This window comes from Artemia sp. Qi Xiang Cuo, chromosome 2 (assembly GCF_049724085.1).
Source record: "Artemia sp. Qi Xiang Cuo chromosome 2, ASM4972408v1, whole genome shotgun sequence".
Lineage (NCBI taxonomy): Eukaryota > Metazoa > Arthropoda > Branchiopoda > Anostraca > Artemiidae > Artemia > Artemia sp. Qi Xiang Cuo.
Window position 1 is genome coordinate 55,949,216 of NC_142795.1, and position 13,428 is coordinate 55,962,643.

A 13,428-nucleotide genomic window follows, 5' to 3' on the forward strand; every position below is an offset into this window, starting at 1 on the left:
AAACACCCACGGGGTGATTTTGGGGCCAAGCTCACCTTAACATCCGATGTAAGTTCGGAACTGCAGCGGTGATTGGATATTGCCACTCATTCTTCTAAAACAATTCAGCCTAAATCAGTTGACACACATTTGTGTAGTGATGCATGGAAACTAGGCTAGGTACTTGTTGAAGAATATTCCATGAACACAGCCACGGATAAAGGGTCCTCAGAAGAAAAGTGATTTAACATCAATGCCTTAGAAATAAATGCTATTTATCTGGGATTAAAAAGTTTGCCCAGGATAGCAAAGGCATGCTTGTTCGGCTGCGTTCACAAAATGCAACCATAGTGGCATCCAATAATAAAGGGATCAAAATCTGAGTTTAGTAATTATTTTGGAAATAAGGTCTGACAGCTAGTATTGCTGGGAAAAGGTTGGATATCTGCATTATATTTGCCTGGAGGGGCTTAATATCGCTGATAAAGGATCACGAAAATTTGATAATGAAAGGAATGGGAATTGGATTCTGGAATATTTGAAATTTAAACTCTGTGATATCTCAGTGGATAGACATTGATTTGTGGTCAACAAGTTATAATTTTCAGATTAAACCATTTGTTTCTTGGAGAGTATATCTGGAAAATTCTTTTGTAGATGAACTTGCAATGAGTTGGAAGCCTCATTTCTTTTATGCATCTTTGGCTTACTTCTGAAGAACCTTCAGAAGGTAGAAACGCATCAAGCAACTAATATTTTAATCTTTTGAAACTGGACCACACAAGTCCATTATCTCTTACTATTAAGGCTTTTAGTATTAATTCCCAAACTTCGACCAGGCGATATTTTTACTTTGTCTCTCCCTCAAAAAACTGACCTTGCACCATCCATTGTTCAAAGCGTTGCGTCTAGTGGCTTGTGTCGTCTCTGGCAAAGTTTTTTTCCACCAAGGAAATTCTCCTTCTATATTCGATATCATCATGAATGGATGGCAGGATTCGACTAAGAACGGGCTTCACATTAAAAAGGGATCGACTTTTGTGGAAGAAACGGGATCCAGCCCCTGGAAGCAACTCTACTGGAGACCTTGACCTTTTTTACAGAACCTTTTCACTCAGGTGTTGGATATAGCGCTATTAATACTGCAAGCAGTACTTTATCGGCAATTTTACCAAGTCTTCAGTTGGGCAGTAATCAAATCACAAGAAATTCATGAGCGGTGTCTTTAATAGAAGGTCTGGTCTTCCTAAGCTTTCTAGTATCTCGGATGTAAAACGCATATTCGATCTCTTTACATTACCGGCTTCGTATGTCGAAATTCTTCAACCAGACACAATCACCAAAATTAGCGGTTTTATTGATTTTATCGGCTTGTGAAAGAGTTTAGTTTTTTGGCCAATTCGTCAATTAACAATATGATAGACAATGCCGATGGAAGTTTTTTACTTTTCAAATCCATGTGCTGTTAAAAACAACGAAACGTGCAACCACAAATCAATCGTTAACATCGGCCTTTTGAAGAGTCTTCCCTGAGTCTGCTGACACATCTAGCTAGTTATATTAGAATGACATCATATCTGGAATAGAGACGAGGCATTTTTTCTTACATACCATAAGCCTCATACTGCTGCGTCCAAGTCACCCTTTTCCAGAAGAATCAAAGAAGTGTTATTTCTCGCAGGAATAGATCTCAGTGTTGCGCTCATAGATTTCAGAATGGTGCTCATAGCACAAGATCTGGCTCAACGTCCCACCTTAAAGCAAGAGTAGTGGGTGTGGATCAAATTGTAAGATATGTAGGCTGAACAAATGCGAAAACGTTAGCAAGGTTCTACGATAAACCAATTGAGAGTGGACAACAGTTATTTGTTTTTTGAAGTTACTCATTTTATTTTGTTATATTTGAAATATCTTACTATAAATTAATTTCTGTTTAGCACCCTCTTTTTACGAGGGCTATTATTGATTATTCGCGCTGGTTTAGCTCATAAATCTCAGTTTAACTCGAAGCGTAGCTAAGGCGCTCGTTTTGGAGTAGAATTGATAAATTAAAAGAAAACTTACCAAGTTTGAAGTTTGATTGTAATTCTACTCCAAAAAAGGAGCGCCGGCGTAGCTGAGAGTTCAACTGCCCTCCCAATTTCCCTTCCTATTGAACTCTCAGCGTTTCATCACGAGCTTAACCACAGAATGTTACAATGACTTTAAAATACTGGTGTTGTTTTTGGTTAATCGAGGGGATTGCATGCGTCTATCTCAGTCGAACTCTCAGCTAAGCTGGCGCTCCTTTTTTGGAGTAGAATTACAATCAAACTTCAAACTTGGTAAGTTTTCGTTTAATTTATCAATTTTTTTTAGTTTTACTGAGGGGTGATATCATCGAACAAATGGTCCTAAAAGATCAAAAAGAACGGAACTGGAACGCTCACTGGAACGGAAATTAAAAGTTCTAGTGCCTTTTTAAACGACCAAAGAGATTGGAGGGAAACTAGCTACCCTTGCACACCCCTCTTTTCCTTAAAGTCGACCGATAAAAACTTTAAAAGACAGCCATTTGATTCATCATAGTTGAAAGATCCAACAACTATGCCTCTGGGTATGACAAGACCCCCCACGGTCCATGGGTAAGGGTTGTACGTTATGCAATTGGCCCATTGTTCACATCTCGTATTTGTTATTGGGAAATATAGACGGATTTTTTTTTTTTGGGGGGGGGGAATTTTCCATGGGAAGAATTTGGTGTGGGGAGGAATTTCCGCAGGAAATTTTGGCGAGAACATCTTACACGGGGATGTTTCAAATCTAACAAATTCAGATGAAAGTTCTTTTCTGATGCATTTTCGAATTTTGACGGTCAATGTAACAAATTTTTAAGCATTCTAACAACATTATTTTCATATAAAGATCAAAATAGGCGATCTTTATCGGCTACCAGTAGATTCATCATCCCATTTGATTTTCAGACTCAAATATGCTCTTGTGTATTAATTAACTCAAGAAACATCGCAAAGTCGTTATTGCAAATAATTCATACAATTATTAGTATGACCAATATATACACGACAAATCCAAAGCTAAAGGTTTGCCGACCATGTGGCACGATACTTCACACAATATTCTCAAGATCATTTGGCAAAATACATAATTATTTTTCCATAACGTTAGGTATTTATTTTCTTGTATTTTGTTTAATTATTTTGTTGTTTTTCTCTCTCTCTAAAAAAATAATAATTTTAAAACAATTTGAAAGCGCAAAATTCATATTACTTTCTTTGTAAAGGAGATTCATATGGTTAGGAAAACTATTCATTTGAAATAAAAACATTAGAAGCTGTTAGTTTCTCGTTTACCTCTGACTAATACCGGACTATTGAATTAAATGTTTCTAGCACATTTTTGCTCTTCTCATTCCCACATAAAATTCACGATTTTTTTTCGCCTAAACCAAAAATCAGATTTGCAGATAAATCGAGAGTTTCAGGAAAGTCAAAGTTTAATGGGCTAGGATATCAATGTATTAATAGCATAATCATTGACTTAAGGCCGTATCCACGGGGATGGGGGGTAACAGGGTTTGACCCCCCCCCACCCCGAATTTTTTTTCCGACTCGTATAAACGTAAGAAAAATATATATAAAAATTGGATACATTTATTGCATTTTTTTTTTTTTTTACTGTAACATCCAACAGTCCATCTGAGCCAATATATCACTTTCACATTTTTTTTTCACACGAGAGAGAAATATAAGGAAATACCTTTGTTAGTTCAAGTTGGTCTTTGTCCATGGTGACAATAATAGGGGCTTTCTGTTTTCTCATTCTATTAGCCTTGGCAATAGCTCCATTAATTCGCCTTTTCAGTTCGTCTACTAATTGGGATAACCCTTCACAACCTATAGATTTAAAAATATAATAATTATAATCTTAACAATTCAACAGAAACATCTGTAAAGTTATGAACTCGGTATTTTCGTTTGGAGAGGGACTACTGTTCATAAAGGGAAGAGGGAATTCTAAGAAAAAATAATAAAGTCAAACTCAGCCGAAAGTTGTCACACAAGGAAAAGTACATTTAAAAATCCCCTAATGCACAATATAAGCTGAAAGCCGTTTGATTTTCACTAAGCGTACCTATTCTTTCGAGGTGTTTGGGCTACAATGGAGCCAGGTAACTTATCCCTTGCGATAGATGACATAAAAAAAATCTGCTGATGATTTATCTAATATCTGTTATTAATTAGGAAAACCTAATGACAAATTTTGTGAAAATAGTTTTCTTTTTCTTTTTAAACAAAAGTAACCACCAATGGACGAATTAACTTTCTATTTGTGTATTCTCATAGAAAATTTTCGGACATTTACTTGTTTGAGGTTAGCGAAAGAGCAAGTCAAATTTAAAAAATAAACATATTTCTTAGAAAAAGATCTGAAACCTCAAATAAGTACTGGAACACTAAAGTAAACATTCATGATATCTCTAAATCATTATTGGATATTTTGTCATATTCAAGAAAGAAAAAATAAGAAAACTCACCTGCTTTCAATTGAATTACGTCTTAATAAAAATTGTTTTAATGCAAAAACATCTAAATAAAAACTGTAAAGAAATAATGGAATAAAGTCTCGGAAAATTTCCCTGAAAACCATTCCAAAAAGTTCCAAACCTTCCATCTACAAATTCTTTAACTAAATGTCTCAATGAAAAACCCATTTATCAGTTAAACAATGCAAAAAAACGGCTTTGAACAAACACACCTATTTGAGAAATAAAAATAGCTTGGTGGTAGCCAAACAATGGAACCATAGCGAGACACATTTCTGTCAATATTTTCTCTTTTTAAAATCCCAGCTGCCATAGTTTACGCCATGCGGATTTTCACTAGAATAGTAATTTGAAACCCTACGGAAAACTTACCCTTTCCAACTTTCAGTTGGCTTATACGTTCATTAATGTTGTTAACATCATTAACAAAATTCCTTTCTGCATAGTAGAGCTTCTTCACCTTCTCCACGTCTCTGTATACTTGTCTTGTGACATTACCGTATCTCCCACTGATCGAAGTGATCGGTGTTTTGCATCTTGGACAAGCCCTAAGCCCAATCTCCTCCTTGCTTGCTTTGTTCATCCAGTAATCCATGCCATCAACCTCAATTGCATGCTTACAATCGGGCAGAAAAATAAACCTAAAACAAGGAAGTAAAAATAAATCGTCAAAAGTTCTAGCTTGAATTGTTTTCCTCTTGATGTTGTTTCTTTTTTTCCATTAGCTTTGTAAATAAATAAACCAGTTTCCATTATGAGCTCATCAGAGTAAAACGGAACCTATCTGACTTTTGATTTAGATAGATAGATATTTATTTCGAGAAATTACTATCACAAGCCCCGAAGGGCCAAATTCGAATTTCGAAGTCCATGAAAAAACAAATAAACAAGAAAATCATAACAAAAGCACAACTGAAAAATTGGCAAAAAAAAAAAAAAAAAAAAAAAAAAAAAAAAAAAAAAAAAAAAAAAACGGAATGATATAGCCTATCATTCCTTTGTCAGTTATATTAAAAACTGCAAAATGGCAACTAGTTCAAAAGATAAAAACTGATAAAACTAAAAAAATATTAAATAATATATACATTAAAAAATGTTTAAAAAACAACATAAAAAGGGGATAGGGAACAAAAAAAGAAGAAAAAAAGAAAAACGAGCTGTTTTCTTTTATCTGTTAGAGATAAGATAAGGCTTATGAACAAATTAACAACTATTTATTATATCAGTAAAAAAGGGATAAATGAATTATTATACCGCAAGGTAGAACAAAGAATGGGAGATAAGGTGGGGATAGGCTGGGACACGGTTCGTGGAGGACGATTTCTATCAGGTGCATGGTATTCAGGGAAAAGGTTCGCAGTACGGGGGTTCAGAAGTGCCAACTTACGGAGGCACAAATTATTTCTTTCCAGTGTCCAGTTTTTAATAAAAATCTCTGTATTTGGTCATTTGACTGAAACAACTGAATTTAGTGATTTACTTCCTCCCTTCGTTTTATAATATTTCTACTCAATATAGACAATTTAGCGATATTTCACCGTTCATTGATACTCCCAGTTATTTCTAATTTTATTATCAAACATTTCAACAATTCATGTAAAGCTACTAAAAAGTAGTTTCTTAGAAAACATAGCATTTTGCAGCATACATGAAGTAACAAACTATAAAAGCTCCAAACATAAAAGCAAATATTTGGAATGCCAAGGCTTTAAAGGGCAACTTAAGGGCAACCTTTTGTCAGACTAGCAAGTTAATCTGAACACTTCATGGAGTAGCTACACGAAGAAGTACAACATTCGCATTGGGAACATGTCACATGTTCTACGCAACTTCAACACTCACGTAGGGCAAACGACAACAAGTCATTTAGATTCTCCAAAAAAATTCATTTGAAGACAGCCTGAGTGAGAGAAAGATATGTGAGAATAATAGGTAAAAAACCCCCATGCCCGAACGAAAATATTGGTTCTTCGTGTCAAAACAAAAAATTCTCAGCACCTTCTCAATCACGATAATAAGGAGCCCCAACACACAAAAATAATGGCAGGTAATGAAGCTAAACACCTTATAGGCAAATTAGAGTACCAGGAGCTGTGCTACTAATAATAGTTTTCACCTAAAGATCTTACGCTACTACTGGCAACATTAAACTTACTAGAGTACAGAGGGTAGAGTAGAGATGGGTAAGACAGGAAAAAAAGATGACAAGTTATCCTTTCGTGAAATATCCAATGCGAAGCATCCTTTTTCTTTTAGCTTATTATCAGATTTGCAGTAAAGCTTTCGAAAACCATGTGAGGTGCAGGGTTTCTTTATTTTTGGCTGCTCGAACTCTGACTGCTCTATGCGGCAGCATCTACTCCCTGCTCTATAACATTTCAAGTCGGCACCCAGAAACTTAAATTACAACCAAAATGAACTAGAAATACTACTTTCCTGGTCATATCTAAGAAGTCCACTGCTTAAACTTAGTACCCCTTTATTCTATGATCAATCAACACATTTTCTCAGATACTTTGAGTCGTAAGTTTTCTTCTTTCTTAGAAATATTCATTCTATACTAGCCCAATGTTTCAATGATGACAGTGATGACGATTGTAGGATAAAAGCAAATACGGTTTATAAAATCTAATTCTGGTGAAGTTAATTCAATTGGCTTTACAGGCCGTTTTCATTGTCCCTGCAATTTGAAATAAGTTTAAATATGTTACTGAACTCCTTCAGTATTAGAGATAATTAAATTATTTAATTGCAGTTGTCCTTTTATATTTGTATCTGTTCATTTACTCACCCTGTAAACATATTATTGTTCAATGTTCAACGAGTTTATTGACAAAAAAATTTAATAAATCTCACATAATTAAGAACATCGCAATCCAAAGCTTATCCTGCTCACTTTATCATTCCTTGATGCTTTAAAGGGTTTTTATTCGTCAATAGATATTTAAGTATTTTCATGAATCCTACTCAACTGCGAAACTGCGACACAACTGCTTAGGCACTACCATTTAACAATACCACTTTCGATTACTATTATGGATGGACTCGCAAAAACGAAATGAGGCTCAGGCCACGAAGGCCCATTCCCTCCATAATTCAACACTTTGGATTCTGAGCATCGAACTGCAGTGGTCCTTTTTTTTAATTCCCATTCACCGTATCACGCTGATTTTGAATTCATATGGTGTGTCTGTTACTTCTTCACTGCATTCTAACGATTAGCTAAGCAGATATATTTTAATGATAAAAGCTTCTTTGTACATGAAACCAGAGAAATAAAAATAATAAATACAAGTATAGTATCAAATGTTTCCCAACGATTTAAAAAGTGTAGATCCCACTGTGTCCTTTGATGTGCTCTTTTTACCACACCACATATGTACAATGTCTAATTTGCTTTACAAATCTCTGGTCAGTCTCTTGATATTTATTATTTAAAGTTACTGCTTATAATTTTGTGACTTCTAGTATGGTATATACTTAGTTTATATTATTCACTCATAAAAAAGAAAAGCAAAAAAAGCAAAAAAATGAAAAAGAAATAATTAAATTACCGAGAATTTTCATCATCTTCAGTTCCAAGCAAAAAGAATTCGTCTACTATTTCTGTTCTCTTACAAATTCTGCATTGAATCGGACATTCTTCACCACAAAGGCCGATGCAAGGATGACCACACTTAAGACTTTTGGTACAAGGCTCATCACAAGGGTCCCGATCACACAACTCTCCGCATTTTTTACTACATTTTTTGTGAGGACAATTCCAAGTGCATTGCTCCTGGTAACAATAATAAGAATAAAAAGATAAACAAAAATTATATTATTTAGCAAGTAATATGATTACTAGCAACTAGTCTGTGAACACTTAATATATACTGATACTCATTCAGTAGAAGGGAAAAACAAATTGAGATAAGGGAAAGAATGCACAGTGAAAGACCAACCAGTATTTTCTGCAACTCACTAAAATGTAAAACTGAGATTTCTATAAGATTAGAGTCGTCAATAGATAGCAATCTCTTACTAGGTTGCTAGCTACCGCTGCAACCCGGATTCCCATTCAATATTTTCTGAAAGTTGTGATCACCAAGGTAACCCCTTTTTTAGTTCCTTTCAACAAAATCCTGTCTTTCCTACTTTGATCGGGGTTTTGCAAAAATACCCTGCGTAAAATAGGGGCTTTTCTTTTAAGAACTAAATTTTTGACGAGAAGGTGAATTTTATCATAAGACAACTTATAAAAAAAAGTTGTCTTTTTTTTAAGTTGTCTAAGTACAACTTAAGACATAAGACAACTTAAACTATTTCTAAGTTTCAGAATTTTAAAGAAGAATTAAAAGAGTAAGTTAAATTTTAAAACTGAACTCTTTTAAAAATTTGGTTCCTGTTTATAATGTTTACTAATAATGTTTTTGTTTTGCCGATTCCGTTCCTATCTTTGACGCTTAGAATACATCCAGCAGAAAAAAGGAAGTTTCAGAAAATTACAGGTTATGAAGCCATAAATTATCTTAGCAAAAGACCCAAGCAGGGGGGAGGAATCTAAGGCTGCTCTTGATAACGGTCCTATTATAATTTTTAAAATGACAAGATATTTGGTTTAGATTGACAGGGATCTTCTGGTGGAGAAAATGTATGCACAAAGGCGAACAGAAAAACCATATAAACATTTTTCTTTTTAAACTTTTACCCCCAAGGGCAATAAAAAGTCAAAACAGCTTCTTTATAACTTCATTACTTTAAGTAATATATCATAATTATTCAATAGGTTATTTATATCATGATCGCCCAGGCTTTATTTTTTAGTTATAGTTTTATTTTACTTTTTCCGGGTGGCGGAAAAAGCATTTACTTAAATTTTAATTCATTTTGAGATAAATGCGTTAAAAAGCTTTGTTTAATTTTAATATTTTTTTTTGGTTTTAAGATTTTTATCAATTACATCGGAAAAAAAAACTTAGACCAGCATGTCTAATAGGCCATATCTTTTTCTAGTGTCATCGACGAATAATCCAAACACGAAAGCACTTTGTACTTATATAAATAATTTAAATATCGAACTATTCAACTTTAATGACTTTAAACACAAATACTATTGAAATATTGATTCTCACTTGAAAGATTCCATGCCAAGACCACTCCTACCAGTTCTCCAAAATAACTTGTAGCTATAGCATTACCAAAGAACAGGTGTTTGGTCTTTCTTACAAAATGACCAAACAAGCCGAAACTAAATATGAGAGTTTGGAAAAAGAACATTTTCATGACAATTATGAACAAGGTTCAAACCTAAGGTAATATTTACAATCATTAATAAAAAGAGGCACTTCCACCCCCCTCAAGTACTTCAGTAAATAATCTTCCAGTTAAACCTATTCTGAATGCACAAGTTGATCAAAACATTGAAAAGTGATGTTTGGGCCCAATATTTGTTTTCAGTAAAGACAAATTTAACAATAGTATTTAAAGCAGGGGGATTAAGGGGGAGGGCAGATGACAGTCATTCTTTTTGTGAAATAATTTCTGCTTAATCCTAGTTTAAAGTTATTGATTTTAAGTTTAAAGACCAAAGTTTAAAGACCTTAATAGTTGGATTATTTAAGAACGTTATTGAGACTCAATAAAGGCTAATCCTTAGGACCGAATATGGTGCAATAATCACAATAATCATTCGTCGATAATCACACCCCTAAGCCCAGAATGCTAGAAAAAAACTCATTTAATAGCAGCATTATCTTAGAAGACCCAAATAACCACAAAAAGGTAAAGTTTTCTTTTACCTCGCAAGTGGAACAAAGGTCACCACACCTGGCCTTGCATTTGCTATGTGGACATTTGGACTGACAGGTTTCTTTACAAGGTGGACATCTGTCCGAACACTTTTCTTTGCATGTATGACCACATACAAGTTGACGATTACAATCAGCTTCGCACTGTTTGTGCAGCCTTCCCTGAAAACACTGTCCACATTTTCCAGTGCATTGGTGATCACATGAAAGTTGGCCCTTACAAGGCTGTTGACAAAGTTCGAGGACTGCTTCCATCGGAGCTGTTTCTTAATCCACAAAAGATAAGAAAAATCAACAAATAGTAATATTGTCTGAAATAAAAACACTTTTTTTGCATAGGAGAGTGATAAATTTTCTTCTTCTTGTTTGATTATTTGGCAACGCCAATGCACAATCTCCATGCAATTCTAAGCGCTGCGGCAGCTTGAACCGAATCCTGGAACTAGTTTTACCATAAACCATAAAAAAACTTCTTCAATACAAAGACAAGTGGCAATTACAAATTCTGATAAAACTGGATCTAGTCTTTCGCCTTTATTGTTTTGACAACGCTTATCAAAGCATGTTTTTTTGCTAATCAATACTAACTATTTAAAGCAAGCTTTATATTTAGAAACTAGGAATCGCCATAATCTGACTCAGGTTAGGTCGATTCTTTTTTCTATTTTTTTTAATTAATTAAGGAAATAATGCCCATGAGAATTAACAATAGCCGAAGCTTCACTAATGAAAAATCCTAAGACATTACGTAACAATAATATTTATGTTCACTATACTTCTTGAGAATAATGTTTAATATACACAAATTGCCAAAGTCCTAGTTCAGGAATGATATTTCAAGATCTTGAGAAAAAAAAAATCAATGAATAGCATACCTACTCAAGAATGCCATAAAGGCGTGGGTTCTAAGTACTTTTCTATTGTTAAATTTCGTTCAAGCTAATACTTAATGATTAGTAACTTATCCTTTCTACGTCAAAACAGAGCGCCCAAACATCTACATTGGACCTGTATGTCGCCAAAGAGATAAATACAGGCCAACTATGTTTACCATCTAAGATATAAAGAGAAGCTTTTATTTCTTGATAATATCTTTTGGAAGTTTCTAAAAAGTTTACAAAGACTCCATAAAAAGTTTCTAAAAATTTCTTGAAAGGGGTTGAATTAAAAACTGGTAGGCACATGAATTCTTATACAAATTTAGCCCTCAATTTTATGCCTGGAAGCCTTTAATCCTACACAATTTATCATGATACATCAATGATTTGAGATTAATATAGTATTACTGATTAAGCCTGATACTTACTGGGGATAAATTCATTGCAGACTACTCTAGTTCACAAGCACGTATGTAATTTCAACCTTAAGAGTTGGGGACTAAGAGACTAAGTTCTAAGGGGTTGGGGGCTAAATCTATTCAAATTTTTTGCCAAAACAGAAAGAAAGCGACGAAAAATTAAATAAAGCAATCAATTTGCAAATACTAAAGACCCGCACTGCAACTGAAAAAATATAGAAAAGAGGGGTGGCTAGCCCCTTGTCCCGGCTCTTAGTACTGAAGTCTTATTCACAATTTACTGAGGAAATAATAGCTAAGGAATAATATTAATAGTTAGTTTCACCTAGCTTAATAAATACTTAGTTTTATGCATACAGATAGGTGATCAAAAGAGAAGAATTCTATGACTCGGTCCGCAAAGTCCACATTTAAATTGAAAATTGCTATAAGTTTGTTTATCGCGGCAAAGTAAATAAAATGGTTTTTCGCATTTATTTTTCAAGATATAATCATTTTAAAGAACAAAGATAGAATAAAGAACAGAGAGACAAAAATTAATAAAGATACAGACAAAAATGAGACTACAGTCCATAGAGAAAAGATAAAAAAAAAACAAAAAAAACAACAAAGCAACTGATTGATGTAACTCTATTAGTGACAATTACGTTTGTGGATCTGTTGCGACAACTGTAGTCTAATATTGGTGGTGGTTTTTATGTGATTTTAGTTTATTTTAATCTTTGTTTCTTTTGCGCTGAAGACACCTCGTTTTTATATAGACGAAATATCCGCGTCATTTTGGTTTTCATCTTTCCTTTACTGGTCGTAGTCTCGTTTTGTTTGTTTCTTCATTTAGTTTTCTCTCTTTGTTCTTTGTCATAGCTGGGCAGTTCGGCTAAGATCTTTCATTTGTAATCATATTGAAATCCAAACTGAGATTGCACTTTTGTTTGTCAAATATGAAAACGACATTTGATTCTTTTAACCGTCCATTGCTTTTATGCAATAATTTTAAAGTTTTTGGCTTAATTTTTGATGTTACAGACATAAAAATGTAGGTGCTATAAAGATTCTGATTGAAAATATTTCTTTAGTGGGGGGAGGGGGACTTGCTCTCCCTCCATTATTTTTTTGCGCTCCCCATGTTGATTTTTAAAAATAAATTCCACCCACCCTAGGTCTTTGAATTGACGCCATCGAAAGTAAAACCCATAGGAAAAACAACAAATACAGGCCGGAAAACTTACCATTTCTTTTGTTGCAAAAGTTGTATTTTGGATGCCCACAAGAAAGCCTTCCTTGAATTTGAACAAGTACTTGACAATTTGCGGAAGAACATTTTTCTTTACATGCTTTCATACATTTGTGACCACACGAAAGGATGGTTGGGCATGTCTTTGCCTTTAATACAGAAGTGAAAAACGGTCAAATAAGTACAACAACAGCACGACAAATGAGCGCAAAAAAAGCAAGGGGCTTTACGCCAATGACATTTGGAAGCAAAGATGAATTAAAAAGATAACAAAATAGGCGTAGAACGATAATAAATCCTACTACATAAATTAGATACAAAACTGAGGCACTCTTGTCCTATCCAGAACGTATCTAAATCAAACTTCAATCCAATATATGATGAAAACCCACAGAATAATCCTCTTAAAAAACAATCCATTGAGCAGACTTGGTTGTAGATCTTCATTTACCTTGGTGTTATAACTCTACACTGGAAGGTCTTTACCTATCTTTCCCATTGTGTAAAACCTCTGTCGAAGTGCCCCCGTGGAGGGTACCTATTAGAGAACGATGTGGTCTCTGTGCAGCATTAGTTTTTCTCACCC

General features: G+C 34.2%; 1 protein-coding gene across 1 annotated transcript in view; it reads right to left on the reverse strand.

The window, feature by feature from the left end:
• The window catches only part of LOC148955403 (NFX1-type zinc finger-containing protein 1-like), a 29,522-nt gene extending 16,503 nt beyond the window's left edge, over positions 1-13,019 (reverse strand). Inside the window, exons 1-5 of the mRNA XM_089102136.1 lie at positions 12,838-13,019; positions 10,303-10,577; positions 8,077-8,300; positions 4,895-5,163; positions 3,736-3,872 (exon numbers count right to left, since the gene is read on the reverse strand). Of these exons, the coding sequence (XP_088958262.1) occupies positions 3,736-3,872; positions 4,895-5,163; positions 8,077-8,300; positions 10,303-10,577; positions 12,838-12,949 (1,017 nt within the window). The 5' untranslated portion in view covers positions 12,950-13,019. The remainder of the gene's footprint in view (positions 1-3,735; positions 3,873-4,894; positions 5,164-8,076; positions 8,301-10,302; positions 10,578-12,837) is intronic.
• Positions 13,020-13,428: the final 409 nt, after the last annotated feature.